Source organism: Lissotriton vulgaris, chromosome 11 (genome assembly GCF_964263255.1).
Source record: "Lissotriton vulgaris chromosome 11, aLisVul1.2, whole genome shotgun sequence".
Classification (NCBI taxonomy): Eukaryota; Metazoa; Chordata; class Amphibia; order Caudata; family Salamandridae; genus Lissotriton; species Lissotriton vulgaris.
Window position 1 is genome coordinate 169,026,742 of NC_141699.1, and position 23,590 is coordinate 169,050,331.

Sequence of the window (23,590 nt, forward strand, 5' to 3'; positions counted from 1 at the left end):
ACCTCTCTTACCCAGTCCAAAGATCAGGGCTTGAATCCATCACCTGTATTTAGCTCACTGCACCATCCCAGCTCAGAACCTGGCTATATGCAAATTAGTCTGTCCCTGGCCCAGTGCATCATGGGAACAGGGCAGACCAAACTACCAAGCCAATTCTTCACCAGAAAGGAGACAAGCTACCGGGGACCGGTTTCTGGCATTTCAGCCGTCGTCGGCCTGGCTTGCTTGAATCCTGATGGTGCAGTGAGCAAGGGACTCATGCGTGGAAGGGTATACTCAGATGTGAGTCCCTTGCTCATTGCACCATCAGGATTCAAGCAAGCCGGGCCGACGACGGCTGAAATGCCAGAAACCGGTCCCCGGTAGCTTGTTTCCTTCCCAGTGTAAGAATTGGCTTGGTAGTTGTGGGACTGAGCGTGGATAGTCTAATGCTATCTAACAATGGTGTCTATACTGGGCTGGCTACACTGTAGTCAGGAATCTGGTGGCGCTTTAAGCTGTGATCTCTGTAGCAGACATCGCAGTTAATTCCAAATTTGTAAATGTGGGCGCTCATCCCTGGCCACCAGTACATTTCTTTTAATTCTAGTAGAGATGTTGAGACCCTTTATGTATCAGACCCTCTCCCATATGTGCTTCTTGAATCAGAGTACCTCTCTGATTCCTGTTAGGAATTACCCTATCCCCCACTCCAGGGATTCGAGCAAAAGGAACCGAGTTGGCATCAATTATGTATTTATATTCTAGTGGATAGTTCAGAGGTAACGCTGCACCGCTGCCTTTGCTCGTGGCATTGACAGCTAGCATTGTTTCGCCGTCTATTATCGTTTTTGAACAAGTGATTGCAGCTACGTAAGCAGTTTGCACAGCTGCCTTCGCGGCTTCATCAGCCAATGAATTCCCTGCAACATGAATGCCATCACGCTGATGACTCAGTGTATGTATCACGTGAGTCTTTTGTAGTTCTTTCTGTAATAGAACAACTTGTTCCGAAAGAAATTTATGCTTGATGGTGCTACCTCTTGCGTCTTTGAAACCGTTTTGAACGCAATTCTGTAAATATTCATTATAAGACTGGACTCAGTAATATGAATCGCACACTATGAGTGTGGGGAATTTGCGATCGGTATTTTCAAGAGCCGTCTTGAAAGCCTGTAGTTCAGCTCGCTGAGCTGTACAGTCTCCGAGAGATTGCAATTTTGTGACCTTAGGTCTGAATTTACCATTGCGCCAGCGACCTTTAACAACCGCGCATGCAGCACTATAAGCTTGTTTACCCCCAATTGCGGGCTTTGCTGATCCATCTGTATAAATTATACATCCGTACTGTTCTAGAGGCAGAATCTCAGTGGGCAGAGGACATTCTTGTTCGTATTGGAGAAATTCTTGAGTCTTCAAGTAGGGGTTAAAAACATATTCAACGTCTGTTGCAGCAAGAGAATTAACCCATTGTATCCATCTTTGATGTAAAGCTTTTGCATTCGTAATGGTCGTTTTTGTCACTGCCTCTAAGGCAGGTACAAGAGTAACGACCTTTATGCGTTTACTCTGTGCGAGGGCTCTCTTTTGCTACTGCAGTTTGAACCGCTTACAGAATTATTCCTGTTGAAGTGTATTTAATTTCAGCTTGTGTACAAGTGTGATTTATAAGCTATTGGTACCTTTTCACCTTCATTAAAGGTTAGGTAGGTGAATCCGCATCTCCCTGGGATGATTCGGATTACAAGGTTGCGTTAGTTTACGCGCGTCTGTAAATGTGTTGTTGCTAACATGTCTGTTCGCACTGAACGTAAAATTTCTGTGTGTTTTTGAGTCCAATTAGTTTGTTTGAAATCAGGTTTGATTAATTCGTAGAGAGGTTTAACCCTTTCTGCGTAGTTTAGAATGTAAGTTCTTCCAAAATTCAGGAATCCTAGAATTGACTGTAGGTTTTTCAGTGTTTTTGGAGGTTGGAGCAGCGCACACTTTTCTAAAAAGTTGGCTGACAGGCTCTTAGCTTCACTTGAAAGGTCTTATCCTAAGAATAGGACATTGAGGTCTGCAATTCTTGATTTCTTAAAATTGAATTTGTACCCTTCAGAGGCGAAGCCAAGTATTATGGTGGTCACCCTGTTCAAGTGCCTGTCCAAATCATCGTCTGTAAGATAGATGTCATCGACATAAGATAATGCCTCATCATCATATGTTTGTAGTAACTCTGTTACTCTGGCTGAAAATAACCCTGGACTGTTCTTAAATCCCTGTGGTAGACGACAGAAGTGACCCTGTGTCCCCATAATTGAGAAAACGGTCAAGTACCTGCTTTCAGGTGCAATATTTTGACAGAAGAAACCGTTTGAAATATCTAATGCCGTTTTTAGGGCTCGTCCTTTCCTATTACGCAGTAATAGGAAACGAGCCCTAATGCAGTCAACCCATTTCTTAGTTCAGAGGATTTTGGGAAGTGCACGCCGCCTCGTGCACGAGCTTGCCTGAGCCTTCTGCCCATCAGCCTGCCAGTTCTCCTCCCCTAATTATTCACTTCACTTGCGACTCCCCACATCAAAGCCTCAGCCTCCCTGCCTTGCCATTTGCTTCCTAACCAGCCTGCCTCGAGAGCCACTTTCACGGCCCAGCATTTCTCTCCGCCCCCTCCTCCTCGTGTCCACATCAAAGCAATCACCCTCCCTCCCACAGGCTTCTGAAGCTTCCCCCGTACTTTCACTTTCATGGGCGGGTCTCGCATTCCCCCCCCCCCCCCGCTTTATTTTCTTTTTATTAGGGCTCGTCCTATTAATTCCGCAAGGAATAATAGGACGAGAGTATTGTGAGTAAACCCACAGCAATGCCAAGAGCTTGTGTAAACATGGCATGAATTACCCTGAATCACCTTCTGTGAAAGCTTCACATAGAGTCTGAACCGAGCTGGCAATCTCCAAGATTATTTGATGTTTAGCTGCAAACATCAGTATTTGTAAACTTTCTCTCTGTTCTTTTAACTCAGCCACATATTTTCTTTTCCGTTTGATTTATATTTTGGGTGGTTAGGTTCTGTAGAGAAGAATTCTGCCAAAATACGAAACGTCATGCTCTCAAACGTATAAAAAAAAGGGACACTTCCACAGTCATTTCCGCACTTGACTTCTTACTACTGTGAGGCTTTCATTGCTAGCAGCAGGAATAACATATTTATTAAACAACAATTCCAAGTTTGTTTGCGGAAAAAAGTAAGAGAACGTGTTGGAATGTTGCCTTTGTCATTTGTTATGACTGCAAACTATTACTTATATTGTGGAGGCCAAAAGGTTATAACGTGCATCATCATGATATCGCATCTTTCATCGAAGAATACGCACTGGCCCTCCAGCTTTTCTGCAAATTTAATGCTTCTGAGGCATTCATTCACTTACAATAACCACTTTTAGCGTAAATAACGTCCAATTTCTGGCTTTGCTCTATCTGATCAGGTTATTTCATCTGGCCTCAACCTTTAGCAGGGTTTCAAACATGCTGTTTCCAGAAAGCAAAGTAGCGCAGCATACTAGTCTTTAATTGGGGTGCCTGCGCTCTTTGTACATTTTCTGAACTTCTTACGCTTGGATCATCAGGGTTACGCCTTGAAGGGCAGATTAATATGGGAAATCTACTAAAATGCTTGCTGATAGCCGCGCAAAATTACAGCTGTTAGTGTGTTTGCCTTTGCATTGCATTTTCAGGGACATCCCGCTTAAGCTAACTATGCTTCTGTGAACCGGATAAAAGGTGGGCCGTTTATATAATGATTTTATGCCTCGCAGCAAGCATTGGCAAACCCAATAAATAGGTTGTACCGTTTTTTGCCAATCCAGACCTATTAGCTTGTTAAAGTATGCATTTCAACGTGGTTTGCCCAGGACCACACAGTTTCAGTCGTGCGAGGGAGCTGCGATTAGAGCTGGGGGTTCAAGGTTAAGTTTCCAATTTATCCCTAAATGAATCCATGCAGCGTTCCTCAGCTTGTATTTGTCCCAAGGGTATGAAAATATGTTAAAACCTACTTACATATATGGTGCCTGACAGGACTTTGTAACAGGATGTGCCTTCTGCTCCCCTGATTGCACTCGTTTTTTTCTTGCCTTCTGCTCCCCTGATTGCCCTCGTTTTCTTGCCTTTTGCTTCCCTGATTGTACTCGTTTTTCTTTTTTTTTCTTGTCTTCGGCTCCCCCACTCCATCCATCCATCCATCCACTCCATCCATCCATCCCCCGACTCCATCCATCCATCCATCCCCCGACTCCATCCATCCATCCATCCCCCGACTCCATCCATCCATCCATCCCCCGACTCCATCCATCCATCCATCATACTCCATCCATTCATCAATTCTCCCACTCCATCCATCCATCCCAGTCCATCCGTCCCAGTCCATCCATCCATCCGTCCCAGTCCATCCATCCATCCGTCCCAGTCCATCCATCCGTCCCAGTCCATCCATCCATCCGTCCCAGTCCATCCATCCATCCATCCGTCCCAGTCCATCCATCCATCCGTCCCAGTCCATCCATCCATCCATCCATCCATCCATCCATCCATCCGTCCCAGTCCATCCATCCGTCCCACTCCATCCATCCATCCATCCGTCCCACTCCATCCATCCATCAATCCATCCTTCCCCCCACTCCATCCATCCATCCATCTCCATCCATCCCACTCCATCCATCCATCCCCCCACTCCATCCATCCATCCCCCCACTCCATCCATCCACCCCCCCACTCCATCCATCCACCCCCCCACTCCATCCATCCACCCCCCCACTCCATCCACCCATCCATCCCCTCACTCCATCCACCCATCCATCCCCTCACTCCATCCACCCATCCATCCCCTCACTCCATCCACCCATCCATCCCTTCACTCCATCCACCCATCCATCCATCCCACTCCATCCATCATCCATCCATCCCACTCCATCCATCATCCATCCCCCCACTCCATCCATCCATCCCCCCACTCCATCCATCCATCCCCCCACTCCATCCATCCATCCCCCCACTCCATCCATCCATCCCCCCACTCCATCCATCCATCCCCCCACTCCATCCATCCATCCCCCCACTCCATCCATCCATCCCCCCACTCCATCCATCCATCCCCCACACTCCATCCATCCATCCCCCACACTCCATCCATCCATTCCCCACACTCCATCCATCCATTCCCCACACTCCATCCCCCCCCGCCCCACACTCCATCCCTCCCCCGCCCCACACTCCATCCCTCCCCCGCCCCACACTCCATCCCTCCCCACACTCCATCCCGCCCCACACTCCATCCCTCCCCCGCCCCACACTCCATCCCTCCCCCGCCCCACACTCCATCCCTCCCCCGCCCCACACTCCATCCCTCCCCCGCCCCACACTCCATCCCTCCCCCGCCCCACACTCCATCCCTCCCCCGCCCCACACTCCATCCCTCCCCCGCCCCACACTCCATCCCTCCCCCGCCCCACACTCCATCCCTCCCCCGCCCCACACTCCATCCCTCCCCCGCCCCACACTCCATCCCTCCCCCGCCCCACACTCCATCCCTCCCCCGCCCCACACTCCATCCCTCCCCCGCCCCACACTCCATCCCTCCCCCGCCCCACACTCCATCCCTCCCCCGCCCCACACTCCATCCCTCCCCCGCCCCACACTCCATCCCTCCCCCGCCCCACACTCCATCCCTCCCCCGCCCCACACTCCATCCCTCCCCCGCCCCACACTCCATCCATCCCCCGCCCCACACTCCATCCCTCCCCCGCCCCACACTCCATCCCTCCCCCGCCCCACACTCCATCCCTCGCCCACACTCCATCCCTCGCCCACACTCCATCCCTCGCCCACACTCCATCCCTCGCCCACACTCCATCCCTCGCCCACACTCCATCCCTCGCCCACACTCCATCCCTCGCCCACACTCCATCCCTCGCCCACACTCCATCCCTCGCCCACACTCCATCCCTCGCCCACACTCCATCCCTCGCCCACACTCCATCCCTCGCCCACACTCCATCCCTCGCCCACACTCCATCCCTCGCCCACACTCCATCCCTCGCCCACACTCCATCCCTCGCCCACACTCCATCCCTCGCCCACACTCCATCCCTCGCCCACACTCCATCCCTCGCCCACACTCCATCCCTCGCCCACACTCCATCCCTCGCCCACACTCCATCCCTCGCCCACACTCCATCCCTCGCCCACACTCCATCCCTCGCCCACACTCCATCCCTCGCCCACACTCCATCCCTCGCCCACACTCCATCCCTCGCCCACACTCCATCCCTCGCCCACACTCCATCCCTCGCCCACACTCCATCCCTCGCCCACACTCCATCCCTCGCCCACACTCCATCCCTCGCCCACACTCCATCCCTCGCCCACACTCCATCCCTCGCCCACACTCCATCCCTCGCCCACACTCCATCCCTCGCCCACACTCCATCCCTCGCCCACACTCCATCCCTCGCCCACACTCCATCCCTCGCCCACACTCCATCCCTCGCCCACACTCCATCCCTCGCCCACACTCCATCCCTCGCCCACACTCCATCCCTCGCCCACACTCCATCCCTCGCCCACACTCCATCACTCGCCCACACTCCATCCCTCGCCCACACTCCATCCCTCGCCCACACTCCATCCCTCGCCCACACTCCATCCCTCGATCTCTCACCCTGCCTCTATCTCTCACCCGGCCTCTATCTCTCGCCTTCGCTCTATCTATCTATCTCCCTCACTATCCATCGCCTCACCACAGCATCACTCAGGGGCACCACAACATCACTATGCGCTACCACAGCCTCACTGAACGAGACAGCATCACTCGTCGCCGCCACAACATCATTCAGAGCCACCACAGCATCAATCTGTGCAACCATTCAACAAATACTGATTCAAATATGTTCTCTCAATGTTTCAAACTTTATTACAAATGTCACAAAAAAATTTGATATTTCACTTCCGTTCTTGTATTTTCACCACAATAAAATACATTAAACATAATCTTCCAAAAAGTTATTTGCAAAAGTTTAAGCTATTGCCATTATAAATTACAATAACTTTTATTTAAGTATTAGATATTGAAAAAAATACAACCCATTGTTATTTTTAATTTTAATACATCTAAGTCATGTAAATACAACACATATTGAATTACAAATGCTATAGGTGTCACGTTTGCAAAAGTTAATACTATTGGCATTGTAAATGACAAAGTTATTAATTTCGCTATTTTCAAAACAAAAACATAAATACTAAATTTGTCATTTACAATACTAATACCTCTAACTTTACTAATGCGAGCCCTATTGCATTGCAAATGCTTGTTATATAGCAGTCCCACAACTATTAGGACAAGATTCATTTGGATGTGGCCTCAGCGCTCGGCTGACACCCGAACTGTTATAAAAGATTTGCGGGTCTTTATTGGCACATACGCAATCGACACGCTACATTCTGACCAGGGTCCTGCGTTTAGCTCTCGAGCTTACAGGGAGGCCATGGCCAGCTTGGGCGTTGCATTGTGGTTTGTGAGTCCATTCCATCCTGAGGGAAATTCTGTAGTGGAAAGAAAAACTGTGACGTAAAGCTATCTATAACAGCCAAGATATTAGGCTCGGGTGACAGGTGGGACAAACATCTAATAAGTGTCCAACGTAGTCTTAACAACCTGCCAAGAAATTCTCTGGGTATGAAATCCTTTTTGGTACTAGAATGATGGTTAAAGACCTCGATCGTCATACTTCAGTGGTAGAACAAAAACCCTTTGATATCAAAGACTGTTTGGCTGTTTTACAGGACTAATGAAACAAGAAGAAGTCTAAGCAACACCATACAGAAGCCAACGACAACTGAAGAGAAATCACCTGTCCCAGCAAGACCTGTCTGGATTCCAAAGATTGGGGATCTGGTCAGAGAGAAAATAGCAGATAAGAAAGAATTTGGGCCTTCTTATAAAAAAAACAGTACCTGTACTAGCAGTCCACGGATCACGAACAGTGTTACTGCCGTCCCTTGCTGGAAGAAAGGAGAACTGGTCCGTATCAATTGACCAGGTAAAACCACACCATGTGGCCAATAATAAGTAGTAGGCCCAGTGGACTCCAAAGAAGTAGCAGACAACCAAATCTTGCTACTATCCAAGAGGTTCAAACTGAAAGACTCATCACCTTTGAGAACCTGCAGTAAGAAAAGGACTATGCAACAAAGCCATGGAACTTGTGCCTCTTGAGAACCAAATAACAGTTTGTCAAGAAATTCCAGTCTACAATGATGTAGCATCTGACTATACTAATATGTCAAGGGAACAAACAGCTCCAGCGATTTCAAATAATTCGGATGCGATACAAACAATTGAAAGAACTGCCTCAGGCTATTTTATTAATTTTGATACATTTTCTGAGGATCCAAGTGAGCCCGAAACAACGCCAGCAAATAAAACTTTCAAGGAACAAGTAATAGAACTATTTCACCAGCTTGAAAATACATATCTAGTTTCACCATGGGTTGAATTTTGGATTGTTTTAGGTGTACTTTTTCTCCTACTATGGCTCATTCTTGTTTTAAGTTTGGGAAAGCTGATAGATGGGAAATATAGTAAAATGGACACAGCAAGTAAGAACATCAACTTGCTCCTGAAGCCATACAAATCATCTCATCGTGAACAAAGAGATCTGTCATCAGTAAACATCACAGCCGTTCCTCTACCTGGTGATATAGCATGGGACAGAACTGATTATGACATTTATAGCCCTGTTGAGCTGCTGAAGATTCCACACCAATTTAAGGTTTCCTTGAGTGATTTTGTTTCACCCAGTACATTTTCTGATGATTGGGACTTTGAGACTGTTAATAACATGATGACAGATTGAGAAATGTCAGCAAAATTTGCAAAACATGAATACTTTGAAGGTTCATCAAATTATGAAGAAATGTATTATTTTAATCATTTTGTCATCATTTTTTGCACAAATCTACAAACCCTAGAAATGTTTTAACTTATAATCAATGGGAATATTGTCCAACGCCACTAAAGGGTAGCTCTAAAACATTTTATGAAAAATATCCATACTTCTTAGGCTTTAATGTCACAAATCCAGAAACATTTTACTTCAAAAACGTTAAGAAGACAGGCATGAAAAGTATGTTGACTAATACTAAGCAAATTTCTTCTGCGGTTTTTTATGCTCAATTGTCCACATTAGGTTTTGACTTTTGGAAGGACAACATTGAGACAAAAACTGGCACAAAAGACTGGCAGGTGCAAGGTTCAGAAGCCTTATTTAGAGCCTGAATCATCCCAAACAAATTCTGTTTTTATATGAAACGGTTCAACAGACATCTTGTCTTGGCCTGGCTAAGATAAAAGACTTAAACAAACCGTCCATACCTAAACCCACATCTGATAGTAATAGAACTTCAGATGAGGAGGTAGACAAACTAAATTTTACAACAAAACAGAACTAATCCTGATTGGAAAAATTGGTTAATCTGGCCCACAGACACAAATAACTGTCAAGATAGATTCCTGAACAAGATACAAGGGTTTACAGTAACTATGCCGGATCCAAGATATTTCCAGAGACAACATCCAGGGATAGTAACAACTTACAGTGTAGGAAAACTGTGCCTTGAGTGGCTACAAAAATTCACACTCCCAGATATAAAACAACACAACTTTACTTAAAGATGGCTTTGATTTGAGAGAATTCTTACTAGGACTTCGCAAACAATGTCAAACGTTTCATATACGCCGGTATATACGCTGCTTATAATGAAGCATGGAAAGTCACGCAAAAGGAAACCGCAGAACGAATACGAGAAATTGGTCGTATTAATTTAGAGAAAGCTCTCTCTGTTGTTGATAATGGGGTAACAACTCTGTCATCCAGAATTTATTCTTTGGACAGCATTGTATCCTCTGCCATAGACATAATGGAACAAGAGTTGCTCATGTTACAACATGGACAGTCTCAATTGCGTTCTATAATGCTGCTATGCTGGACGTTACAAAACCTTCGTTTAGGCTATGTGCCTTGGCATCTAATCAACACCACTTCATTGTTTACTGGATGTAACCTTACAGATAAACAAATCTCTTTGGCACAGAGGGGAGCAGACTATACGGTGCGGAGCATAGAAGAAATGGAAAGATCACCATTAACCGTTTCTGAGAAACCAGCCGAATGGATAATAAATGGCACCATCACGATATCAGTGACGATTTTTCAGTTTCAGTATTGCTTAAAACATACACCAGCAGGCCTGTATGAAAGGTTGGGTAAAGAGTACATAAAGTCGACCTGGGATTTACCATACACACACAAATGTTGGAGTGGGGAAAAGGAGGTATTTCTTATTGGTAAAAATTGCAAAACCACACTGAGCGGTACACTTCTATGTCAGGGAATTAATTTGCATGGAGCCTGCGATGGTTCTTCAAACAACTTATCAGGCCACTTGCAGGGTTCCCCGGCAGCAGTGATAGATCCGATTTTTCGCCAGATTTCCAATGGGAGAATACATAATGTTGAATGATCACAGCTGTTGTGGAATGATGCCAGGAATAGCCTATCTTGTTAGTGTGTCAGCCAGAGTCACTTGCTGCATGCAAGTATTGTTTCAGAAAACTAAGACAGACGGGGAGTTGCCACTATGGCCTTCACTGAACATCTCTTCTATACGAATTGATACTTTAAGCAGAATGAAAGCCATTCTTTTACAAAAACTGAGCCACTGACCTCGTCCAGAGAGACGTATGATCTGCAAGTTGCAAGGTCCTCTGCAGAGATACATGCCCTATTATCAACAAACTGCCCCATACATTTTGCAGAAATGTTAGTTTGTATCTTAAACATGGCTGATACCAGTGATATTGTACATGTATTTAAGACTATTTTTTCGGGACTGTTAGCACCCTTTGAAGCAGTCCTAGGCATTTTTCCTACCTTCGTGCACTCTGTGTTCGGCGGCCTGCCTCTCATCTTGGGACTCGTAGCAGGGATACTATTTTTATTCCTTCTGCTCCGTTAAGGCAAGTCCAGTCAACAGCGATGCCCAGATTACCATGGAGAACACTCTACTGGCAATGCAGTATCGTGAGCACATAACAGAGATGCTTGGCTCGTTTGAGAGATCTGAATACCACGTGGTTCCTGGCTTGGCTCGTTTGAGAGATCTGAATACCACGTGGTTCCTATCGTTCAGACCAATCTGGCAAGTTTGCATCTTACCTGTTCCACAATGCCTGCTTTGTGGAGAGGAATGCGTGTTGGATATTTGTCTAACACTTCTATCAGCACTGCCAACAGATGTTGACGCTTTGCTTGGTTCGGTAACGGCTCATGCATTGTGTTGCCCCCAACGGCTACCAATCCTGATGACGGCATTCATTGAGGTCTTACCGGCAATTCCAGCTGAGTGTGTTCTATGTGGACCAACAGGCACACAGGTACCATCTACTGCGAACATTGCTAATGCAACTGACGCAGACGGCGATGCTTCTCATCTGTGTACGATTGATCTACTTAATGAAGTGGTTCAACTTTCACCTACTGTGGTAGACGATTTCTTTGCCAGCCTAGAAGATTTAATGTTTTCTCCTGACACCGAAAATAACTTTTGAAATTAGCACACAGCGTTCTATCAGCTTTGAATTCGACCTTCGCTTTTCAAAACAAAAACTTCTAGCTTTGGAACTCTATTTTTCTACGATTGTATTTGACTTTTTTCAAAACCTGAACTTTGGCACAAAGTAATCTGCTTAAAGTAGAACTATTCATAAGGAACAAGAATTCTTTGAATACTTCCTAGAAACGATATTTACATTATCAACAAACCAAAACAGCTTTTATATTCTGCTATGGGATGATCTCTACTGTTTTCTTCTGTATTTAGAGACATTTCATAAATGTAATTCTTCATGATTCATTCAGTTAGAATTGCCAAAATCATATTTTATGCTTACAATGAAATCATTGCTTTTATATGCATACTGTATTAATGCTCATTTTCGTGTGCAACCATTTAAAATGCATTTTTATGTATTTTTGGGTGGGATTGTAAACACATGCTTTAGATATGTTATGTTTTAGTGCTGAAATTTAGTAATGTTGAACATAATAAAGTGGAGTGGGTGTTGTATAGCATTTTAGGACCCTAGTGTAATTTTCTCGATTCATGTCCTTATATAGGTATAAATCAGCATGTCCTTATATAGGCATAGAAATCATAACCATATTTAGACATAGCCCATGCAGTCCAAATACGGCATGGCTACTTCCACTAGTTCCGAAAATCCACAACGATTTCTTTGATCTCGGCTTCAGCAGTTTGGGACTTCCCCTTGCTTGAATATTGATCTGTCCAAGAACTCATGGAGCTTTCAAAGAACGGAGACTCTTTGATGATGTTATTATGTCCACCTTTACGTCAAACTCGGCACCTTCAAGGTATAAATATGCCCACACTTGCCCAAGCAAACACACAGTGGTTTGGAGCAGTTCGACTATCTACTTGCCCGACGCATCTCGCTACAGCAAGTGCCGAAGGAAGCCGACCCTCCAGCAGACGCACTGAGAGAGACGCTGTCTTTTTTCTTGCCAAGAAATCCAGCTCCAGTGTTCCAAAGCTCCCCTTGCGGAGTGTTGGGATATCGAGTCCTGAGACTGACCTCCTTCATTCTAAAACCAAGGTACGAAGCTGATTAGACCCGAAGAAAGATCTTGGTTAGATTCTTGGCAAAAAGAATACTAAACTTATGCTACACCACACTTACTTCTTCCCTCGTACTAGACTTCGGTTAAGTAAATCGGGGTAGACTTATTTTAGAAGCACCAGTAGAGTACTTTTTAGCTTTTGTTATTTATGTATGTATTTATCTATGGCCTAGAAGCCATACAATGCTTTTACAGTATTATTTCATAATACTCCTCTTACTGTACGCATTATACTTTGCTACCAGTATTACGATTGTAGCAGTTTATTTGTTGTGCACGAGAAAGAAGACTGTTCAATAAATACCTTTTATTGAAAAACGTCTCTCTCTCTATTTCTCTGCACCTCTGGTGAAACGAAGCATGCACCATTGACTGAGTAAAATATCTATCTATTATTTCCACGACTCTGAAGATCAGTTTTATCTTGGGGAAACAAAGTTGTCATGTTGATGCGGTTGTCACAAACTAATCCCTTCTTGTGAACTTGAGAAAGTTTCTAGTGACCTCTGAGTTAGCTGGCACTCACAATTAAGTTTAATATATTCGATAGAGACCTAGTAGACATAGGTCCGACGTCACATCTATAGGATATTTTATTCCAATGCGCAGAGCCTATTCGGAATATAGGAACTACATTACACAGCAAGTTGTACCTCAAGGATCCATCTTCTCTCCAGGCCTATTCAACCTTTCCATGAAACAGCTCACAATTATCGTGAACCAAGCTGGGATGGAGCATCACCTATATGCTGAAGACATGCAAATCTACTACAGAAAAATATCACCCAGCGACATCCGACATCTTATCACCACACTAATTAAGATTAAAAATTGGCTAAACACCAACTCCTTTAAGATAAATACGAATAAGACTGAACTTCTACTCGTCTCATCTAAGAGCAATCATCTACCCATCCAAGAATGGCTCAAAAAATTGGAAAGACTGCCACACTGTCCAACTCCGTTAAGTCCTTCGGTATCTCACTAGACGTAACCATACCAATGGATGAACATACCAAAAACACAGCCAAAAGGTGTGCTCTTCACATTAAAACATCAGGATAATTAAACAATTTTTCCCCCTGACAATCTTAAGACCTTAGTACAATCCCTAGTCCTCCCGAAACTTGACTGCAGGAATGCCATCCTGACAGGATCTCCTAAAAGCCACCATGCGCCCCTAAGAACAATCCTAAATGCAGCTGCAAGGTTCATCACAGGAATCAAACAGTTTGATCACATCACACCCACCCTAAAAAGTCTCACCTGGCTTCCCATTGAAGGAAGATGCATATACAAGACAGCATGCATCACCCAAAAATCCCTACATACTAAAAACCCCAAATATCTAAAAAAATAAACTATCGACAGCAGGAAAAGGGCGGGCTCCAACTCTCTTATTCTCATTCCTCCTAAACTTAAAAATTAATCAATGCAGGCATGAATTTTCACTGGAAATACATCCAAGATTTAGTACTCAATCCCAAAGAACCTAAGGTACATCCCCTCCTTTTCTTGCTTTAAAGGGGACCTCAAATCACTACTTCTCAACAACTACTTCCACAATATTGACTAGTTGATACATGTCTCCCTAAGATTTAAGTCTGAAATACTTCCTAATCCTACTGACTATGCAGACTCAAACCTATTTCTTTTATACCTTGACCGCCAACCAAATGCTAGATTGCTTATTTCTGTACCCATACAGTGGACTTTACTTTTTTATCTGTAGGACTGTTTTAAACCCAAATTGACATCATGCACTTCTTGTAAACTTCCTCTCAAAATATGTAAAACGCTTGATACCCTTGGTTCTAGCCAGTGCTATAGAAACTCGCATAAATAAATAAAATAAACATCACTTGCCTCTGACCACGCTGACACACTGCCAGCAATGAGGGTCTAAAAAAAAAAAAAAAGTATGATGTAAAGGGAAGGAAATATCAATTTATAGACTTTTCATCTTCATAAAAACAGCTTACTGGCTAACTGTAACATCTCATAATTGGTTTTACAGTGACATCTGTTAAGTAGAACAATTCAAAATGACAATAGAGTAGTATTCATTACTATATGCAAAAGACAATTATTATGCAGTCATTCCTTATAATGTAAACAACTAAAAACTTCAAAGCAATAAATGATTCTTCATCGTAGAGTAAACACATAAATCTATTTGAAAAACAAGCGTTCCTCTCTGAATTTGCGTTTAAGAAATGAAAAATTCACAAAGTAGGTTGTCTTTTACGTGACTTAACCTGCTGTCAATCGTGAATGTCAGGTCGTTACTGTTGCAGATTGACAGCATTGGGGGTGCAGGGCCCGGGTTAAAAAGTTGTGCAATATCATTTAATAGATTCAAATGCACACATGTAAGTACTACAAGATGATATTTTCACATAGGTATTAGATTCAATATACCTGCCCATGGTGCTAAAATCCTATTGTGATTTTACATGTATCAATGAAATAAATTAAAATACATTTAGAAATATATTAGCTGAACATTCATATTCTCGTAGAATAAAAAATAAATACAGATAACTACAGATGAAATTGGTACAAAATAATGATGCATAAATACAAAGAACCATTCCAAATAAATCCAAAGCCCTAAGTAGCAACTCATGAAAATATAACCTGTCCAATGCTGGAAACTTCATCTTACAAACCAGCATTAAAAAAAAAGATCATCCACTGCCACTATGGCGTTTGATTCGATCGAGTGGCCCTATCTTTTCGAGTTGTTGGCCAGATTTGGATGTGGCCCGAGATTTCAACAGTGGGTAACACTGTTGTACACAGACTTACTGGGACAGGTCAGAGTGAACACATCTCGCTCGTTCACGCTACGTAGAGGGACCAGACAAGGTTGATCCCCTGTCCAAGTTCCTATTTGCGTTAACTTTAGAACCGCTAGCCCACTGGATACGTCAAGATGCCTCCATACGAGGATTAAGGTGGAGCGAGGACACAGAGGACAAAATCTCGCTATATGCCGATTATATCCTTATTTATTTGGCCTCCCCTCGTTCCTCCATAAATAGCTTGCTCAATGTCATTACTAATTTCGGTAAATATGCCGGTTATTCCATTAACTGGCCCAAATCGGTTTTATATGTACTACATGGTCCCCCACCCAGTCTGCCGCGTGGTTACTCCATTAAACTGGCCTTGGAGGGCTTTAAATACCTCGGCATTTTTATTACACCAGATCCTAAACTGTTCTATGAACACAATCTCTTGGACCCACTAAAGAGATTACAAGAAGAGGTTACGCACTGGAGATCATTACCCTTGTCCCTCCTCGGCAGAGCAGCCGTATTTAAGCTGCTAGTGCTTCCTAGATTCTTATATGTGCTCCAAAATTGCCCCTTCCCAATTGTAGACTCTTATTTTAATACCCTGGAAGGGGAACTCAGTCTCTTTCTCTGGGTCGTTAAGGCACCCCGTATTGCTCTCCAAAAGCTTACAAAGGGGTGGTATGACGGGGGAATCGCTCTTCCAGTCTTACGTCTTTACTATTGGGCCTCACAGCTAGTGGCCATAAACCAATGGATCCATGGATCCCCTACCAACCAGGCCTTCCACCTTGAGCACTACCAGAAGGGCTGTGAGGGGTATTTGGTCGCACTTTACAGTAAGACCCAGAAAAAATGTTATCTGGGGAATATGGCACAGTCAGTAGCCATATGGCACAGAGCTAATAGACGTTTGGGGTGGGCCGACAAATTCACAAAAGCCATGCCGCTATGGTCCTCAAAGAGATTGGGCTCTCTTTGCTTCCAGGCAGGATTTGATAGGTGGGGCAAAATAGGCATTAGTACTTTGGGCGACCTAGTCAGCAAAGGGAAACTTATCACCTTTCTAGATCTACAACAGAAATAAGTTCTTGCACAGGGTGAAATTTTCTGCTATTTACAGATCAGGCATGCTATTCTCACACCAGTCCCGGACCTCTCCTCCCTCCCAGACTCATCCCCCTGGAGGACAGATTGCTCTCTCAGCCACTTATGACGAAAGCCATTTCATGCACGTATTGTAAACTATGCAACAATTTGCCCAACTCCTTTCAGACCCTACGAGAACATTGGCAATCCGACGTAGGTCAGCTCGATGATGAGGACTGGCAGATGGCGCTGATATCCCCCAGGCAGACGGCGATATATCACCGCTTTCGCATGATAGAGTTAAAAATACTGTATAGATCCTACATGTCCGGATTACTCTTGGCCAAGATCGGGAGACGTCCTGATGAGTCGTGCCTGAGGGGATGTGGCATGATAGGTACATTCTACACATCCTGTGGGACTGTCCACATATACAGCCCCTATGGGAGAGGGCAACCAAACAAATGAAGGATACGCTGGGTAAAGAGATTTGCTATCACCTCGGCTGGGGCTTTTAAATATTTGGGAGGCCACAGACTTAACAGACATAGAGCAGCAATGGGTAGCATTAGGGTACCTGCTGGTGAAACGGGCAATTGCGATACATTGGGGATCAGACAGGAGGCCATTAACAATCGGGTGGGTGGCAGAAATGGACAGGTGTATGATTGCGGAAAAAGATCTATAAACTAAGAGGCTACCCTAAGAAATGGGGTGGGTGGAACACCTTTAGACGTGAAATTTGTAGTTCTCCGACAGCGGATATGACAATGGAACGGACCCGGCTCGTAGACCCCTAATTGGTTGACGCAGGTTATGTAACAATAATAACTGTATGTATCAAGTGATCCTTAAATATCGTGAATATATTATAATGATGACTCTGCACTGTTCTAACTTAATAAAAAATAAATAAAATTTAAAAAAAAGATCATCCACAATTACAGGCATCAAGATGAGCGTCTACGGAATGATATTAGACACCTATCCTTATCTGCTTAGTCAGACAAACCTGGCTAAGCGATAATGCAGGCCCAATCCAACATGTAGATTGACACAAGGTTATGAAAATAAAGCATTGTCCTCCTAATAAAATAGGAGAACAAGAAACCATACATACAAATTATCTACCTACTAAATACCTCCATGATATTACTGTTCATACTCATCCTAACTATCGTCCAATAATGCAATAATGGCCCATCTCAAGCAGCTTCACTTTCCTTCATTGTCACTGCAGTGAATGAGTCTCTAAATCTCAAGTTCAACATAATAGGAACAGACATGTATAGTAACTTCCTAAAAGGTTATGTAACTGTGTTACAATTGCATTTACTGAAGAATAACGAGTGCCCAAATTAAATGCTATTAGAGAAATATAAAGAACTTACTGACTGTGGTGGCCCTTTCACACTGTTTCGACCTCTGTAATGACAAACAAAAGATTTCATTAGTTAGTGTAAGATTTTAGTATTTTATCAATCAAGTTCACATTCACACAAAACATCTCTTTTTAGTCCTGTTGAAGAGCTCAAGAACATAAAAAAATAGAAAAATGCATATCTATTTGCAGAACAACATTAACACTATTGTATAATCAATACTGCACTTGTTTCACAAAACTACGATATGTGAGAGGTAAAGTGTCATCTCTTTCACTAAATGCAGCTACTACTGTGCTATGCACTTAACACCTAAATAAAGAAATCTGTTACTGAAGCAGACAATCCTGTGAAGTAGTGTGTTAATGCAAGGCTATGTCCTGCACCCAAACCCCTAGTCACATAAGACACTGCACATGGCTCTGGCAGTGTGCGACAATTATTGAACGGAGGGCCCTGGCCTGCCCCCATGTGGACATGAATAGAGTACCAACCCACCCCCCCTCCGGTGGACTAAATCCATGCCGCTTAAAGGTGGTGGAGTGCTAATCAGAGTCTTTAGCAAACCTTTACACTTAGCTCCCCTGTCAAAATGGCCCAAGGCACACAGCCATCATCCATAAGCAGTTGTGCCTTATTTCATTAATACCCCAAAGTAACACATTCACAAAATAAATTGTCTTCTGCCATGTGCAGTTAAACTAGGGTCCTTAGCAAGTCTTTAACCCCTTCTTGTAATTAGCCCATGCCTTAAAAACCTTAATCAATGTTGATGTCATGTGATTTCTTCAGTGAGGTAAACAAGAATGGCATGTGAAATGTAATCGGTTAGATCAAGTGTGAATTTATGATTAGCGCATGGTAGGATCACAAATTATAGTTTGCTCAGCTTACGTTAACTGGCAAATTTCAGTGTTTTTAAGTTTTGCACTGTAATTTCCAGTGTACTTTAGGGAATGTTCGGCTTTTATAAATAAACACAATGAGCCAATTAACTATAGCTAAAATGTCTGTAAAGGTATAGTTTTTCCACTAAAATATTTAAGCTTGAAACTTTTTCTTAAAGATCATACCACATGTGGCGATTTTAACAAAAATCCTACTCCTGTAAAAACCCAACAAAAATGTTTTTTTAAAGGGTCAATGATTTAGAGCTATTTTAATATAAATGGAACAGATTGATTTCGTATCAACCTTAGTCACATCTTTAAGATTTAATCAAATTTCTGGTCTTCATTTCTTATTATAGAACACTTAGGAGGGCAGCTGTATGGGCCAAGAATTCAACTGCTGCACTTGGAAAATTCCCCCTTAATATATGTAGGAAAGTAGGATCTGGCTTTTATGGTTACCACCACCTTTTTCCTAGTTGCTAAGCTGTTATTGACTCGTCTGACTGGGAACCTGCTAATCAGGACCCAAGTCTCTCTGCTTTCTCCCTTAAATTGTTATGTTCAGTACTTCGATACATCCCAGATGGAGTACTGGGTTACCCTTATAAGTCCCTAGTATATGGTACTAACGTAGCCAAGGCATAGGTTCCGCAGAGGTCCCCCATGGGCTGAAGCATGCATTATGCCACCCATGGGAGACCATTCAAACTGTAACTACAGGCCTGAGACTGCAGCCTGTGTAAGCTGGTGCTAGCACTTTACTGAAGATTTAAGTTTTCTATATCTAGGGTCACTGCACTTAAAACCGATAAGTAACCCCTATAGCAGGCCTTTGCAATCCTGAAGGCAGGGTGTTTGGTTCTAAGAGAGAAGGTGCCCCTGCATGAGCAGGACACCCCTACAGCCTACGGAGTCCATTCTCCTGGGTTGTAAGTGAAACAGCCATATACTATAAAGAGAGGCACAACATAATTACGCGATCACCATCTCAAAATCGGCTGCAACAAATCCTATCATGTTTGGTATCAAACATTTTGGAATAATACCTCCCACACAGTAAACGGCGTGGGAGATACGATTCGAAGCACTAGAAGAGCCCTCCGTTAGGCTCAGTGTTCCCGGTATCAGCCTTCTAGACCCGGACAGCACAAAATGGTTGCTGCCGACCAGAGACACGATTCTGCCCTCCTGCTTCTGAGCCAATCTCGAGCAGGGAAAGGTAGAACAACAGGCATACTGTCACAGGGAGGTGTGACCACCTTCCAGGCAGGATTTGGTGTATTGATGCACGGTGGGAGTGCTTGCCAGCGCCAGTCAGTCTGCATGAGGGGCACATTTGGTGTCCCCATGCATAGTCTAGTTCAATTCAGCTCTGGGAACCATTGGGTCCCGCTCAGGCACGAAACTGCACAAAGGACATGGGAGTAACTGCACCACTGTCCAGACCATCCCCTGGGAGGGTGCCTTGAATCGTCCCAACCCTTTCCTAAGGGTACTTCAGGGCTTACCTGTGGGTAGGTCTTTACACTAGGAAATAGCACTTTGCTGATTATAATGTGTTAGGGGGTCTTACAGCTATAGACCTTTAATGGATTAATATCAACAACTAGGGACAACCCTGTAGTGAGGCTAGACTGACTAGCACTCAACATACTTACACTACTTATTATCAAGGATAAAGTGTCCCATGCCAATAACGAACCAGAAGTTGATACAGGCTTGGGAGAGAGCCATAAATGGCACAGAATTAAAGGGATCACCGAAGAAACACTTTTATTGTCAGGAAGTATGGTTAGTGAAGGGTCGAAATTGAAAGGATTTAAATTGTGTGAAACAATAGGAATATCAAAGGTTGGAGACTCTGTAGACGAAAACAACATTAAATCATTCACAAAATTACAGGAAGAATACGAATGGACGCAAGCATTCAGATGTGTCTACATAAAGCATGCCCTTACAAAACAAAAACAAAATGGATAAAATGCCAGAAGCGTCGCAGCTACAAATTATAGTACTGATGTTTAAACTGGATAAGGCGAGCAGTCTCCACCATATACAAAACTCTTTCCCACAAACCAGACTGCCTAAATAAACTAAGAGGCACATGGGGAAACGGTACGGGGCCCAATGGAGAAAAAAAACATACTGGAAGCTGTATTATGCACGTGTGAAAGGTGGCAGGTAAGACCAGTTCACAGATCATACTACTATTTACATGTTTCAGCAATTGCCTTACAATATAAAAACACAACACAATAGTTCTTACAATATCCATATAAAGTAATACAATAAAGAGTTTTACAACAACTCTGTTACCAAAGGCAGTTCACAGTTCCTCCTTTAACAATCCCTATTTTAGAAGTGGTAGAAGGGATGCTGGCCAGTACTGGTCCAACAGCATTACAAAATCAAAAGTATAAACAGATTGTTTTAGCCCATAATCTCTCGCCTCGTTCAAAACTAGTCCACTGGTACAAACACACAAAGTGCAAGTATGTATTAAAATTGCAAAATCCATAATCTCTCAAATTATCCCAACCAAATTCCAGTTGGCTGCAATATTAATAAAACATAGTGCATAGTGCAAGTATATATGCAAATTTGCAAATACATGATGTTTGTGTCACAAATAGATCTCACTAAGTTGCAGCTTTAATACAAATTGTAGAACAGAGCTGATGCACATTAGTCAAATTCAATCAACCAACAGCTTATGGCTGCAGTGCTATGGTACTAGTGATAGATTTCCAGTTTTTGTTTGCCAAATGGCCTTATGGCCCACAAGTAAAAAGATAAATGAATATAAATCATGTAGTCAGTCCTGTAACAAAAGAATTGAACAGCTGTGTTTTAACTTATTCCATAGGACCTGAACAAAGGCAAGTGTCACGTTTTAAACGCTCTTTATGCTTTGTGCAAAATAGAAAGGGTTGCATAAGGTTCTCCTGTTTCCCCATACTTATAGTGACAAAATGCACTGCCCTTCAAGAGCGTTGCACATTTCACAAGATATTCTCTAGTGCGATAAGACACCCACTCTGAGCGGGATGTATAACGTAAGTTTTTGTTCAGGATAGAACGGGTCCAAATATCATTTATACACCAGGTCTAGCTTATAATCAAGGTAACCTGTTGTACTACTGTCTGGTCTTACCTTGGCAGGCTTTTACTACCACTTTAATATCCAATAGAGTTATTTCACAGTTTCTACTATACCGGGACCCATCGTGCTTGGGTCAGTCCACTGTAAATCCAATTGCAGGGCTGTTAGTGGTTCCACACATGTGCCTGTTAATGAATTCTCCACCCGCTTGCCATAGCTTCTTACTTGCACCAGTGACTGTAAATATATGGCAGCTTTCAGGTTCCTGACCAGTCTGATCCAATACAACACAGGTTTTATTTCAGCCAGTTCTGACGTTTTGGTATGTTCAAGTTCCATGTATAGTGCCAAGGGGGTACCTGTTCTAATCTTAGCAATATTCTAAAAGTTATTTTCTACTACTTGTAATGCTTATAGTTTTCTGTAACTCCTATAACCCAACACCATATAGGCAGCAGGAACTGCTTTCTGTTTGTAGATTTGGAGAATAGCGCTAATCCATCAACAGCCTGCCTTTTGTCTAACTTCAGGCACGGCCCTTAATGTTTGTAACAGTACAGTGCAAACCTTTATTATCTGATCCTTTTAACTAAGCAGTTTGTTAAAATAGATACCCAATTACTCAAAATATGGTACACCCTCAATTTGTTCTCCATATACCATTAGTTTCCTCCTTAGACCATGAGATGGTTCCAAAAGAAAAAACATAATTTTTTGCATTGATACTCCACAAATTTCCCCAATATCCCCCTTATCATCCACAAAAAGGAGGATCAGAACCTTGCCGCCTGCAATTATAGGGGCGTCTATGGGAATTTTCATTTTAAAGGCTACTGCATAATTTAACAATTTCAATCAATCAATCAAACATTTATAAAGCGCACTACTCACCAGTGAGAGTCTCAAGGCGCTGAGGGGAGGGGTGCTGCTACTGCTCGAATAGCCAGGTCTTGAGTAGCCTCCTGAAGGTGAGTAGGTCCTGGGTCTGCCGTTGAAGAATGGGGAGGGTGTTCCAGGTTTTGGCGTCAAAGTGGAACAAACGTTACTTACCTGTAAACTGTGGTTCTCCAGTATTTGTGTCTTTCATAGATTCACATGCTTGAATAATTCCCCATCGTCAAAGTGGGAGTCCCACGGTACATAAAATAGTAGTAAGAAACATAAATACATTATATATATATATATATATATATATATATATATATATATATATATATATATATATATATATACACACATACATATATTCAAGAAGTAAAGTCCGCCAATCCCTCAGCCTTCTTACTGGCGGCAGGCTCGAGTGAGGAGGCGATCCTCAATAATTCTCCACACCAACTTTCGTAGTTCAAAGAAGGAAACTCGAGCCTCAAATTCATAAGTGTGATGATTTTAATTAAGCAAAATGGTCAAAAACGCCCGACGCGTTTCGGTGTAGACCTTAAATAAATACCTGTGCCCAAAATAAACGCTGGATTTGCGTGGTTTCTCTGTCGCTTCGCTGGCGTGGTGGGAGACTGCAGCTGATATATATATATATATATATATTATGCATATTTAAAAAGTAGAAATTGTTTGTTAAAGTTCCATAGAACAGCATAGCCCA

The 23,590-nt window shown here is 43.3% G+C and overlaps 1 protein-coding gene across 22 annotated transcripts in view; it reads right to left on the bottom strand.

Moving 5' to 3' along the window:
- ATXN2 (ataxin 2) overlaps positions 1–23,590 on the bottom strand; it is a 1,802,199-nt gene that overhangs the window by 1,671,821 nt on the left and 106,788 nt on the right. For 12 of the 22 annotated variants that reach the window (XM_086943056.1, XM_086943053.1, XM_086943051.1 and 9 more), the window contains exon 2: positions 18,001–18,034. In XM_086943056.1, coding sequence (XP_086799182.1) covers positions 18,001–18,034 — 34 coding nt within the window. Of the gene's footprint in view, positions 1–14,585; positions 14,622–18,000; positions 18,035–23,590 lie in introns of all 22 variants that reach the window. The other 10 variants (XM_086943042.1, XM_086943047.1, XM_086943052.1 and 7 more) reach the window with 1 other exon arrangement.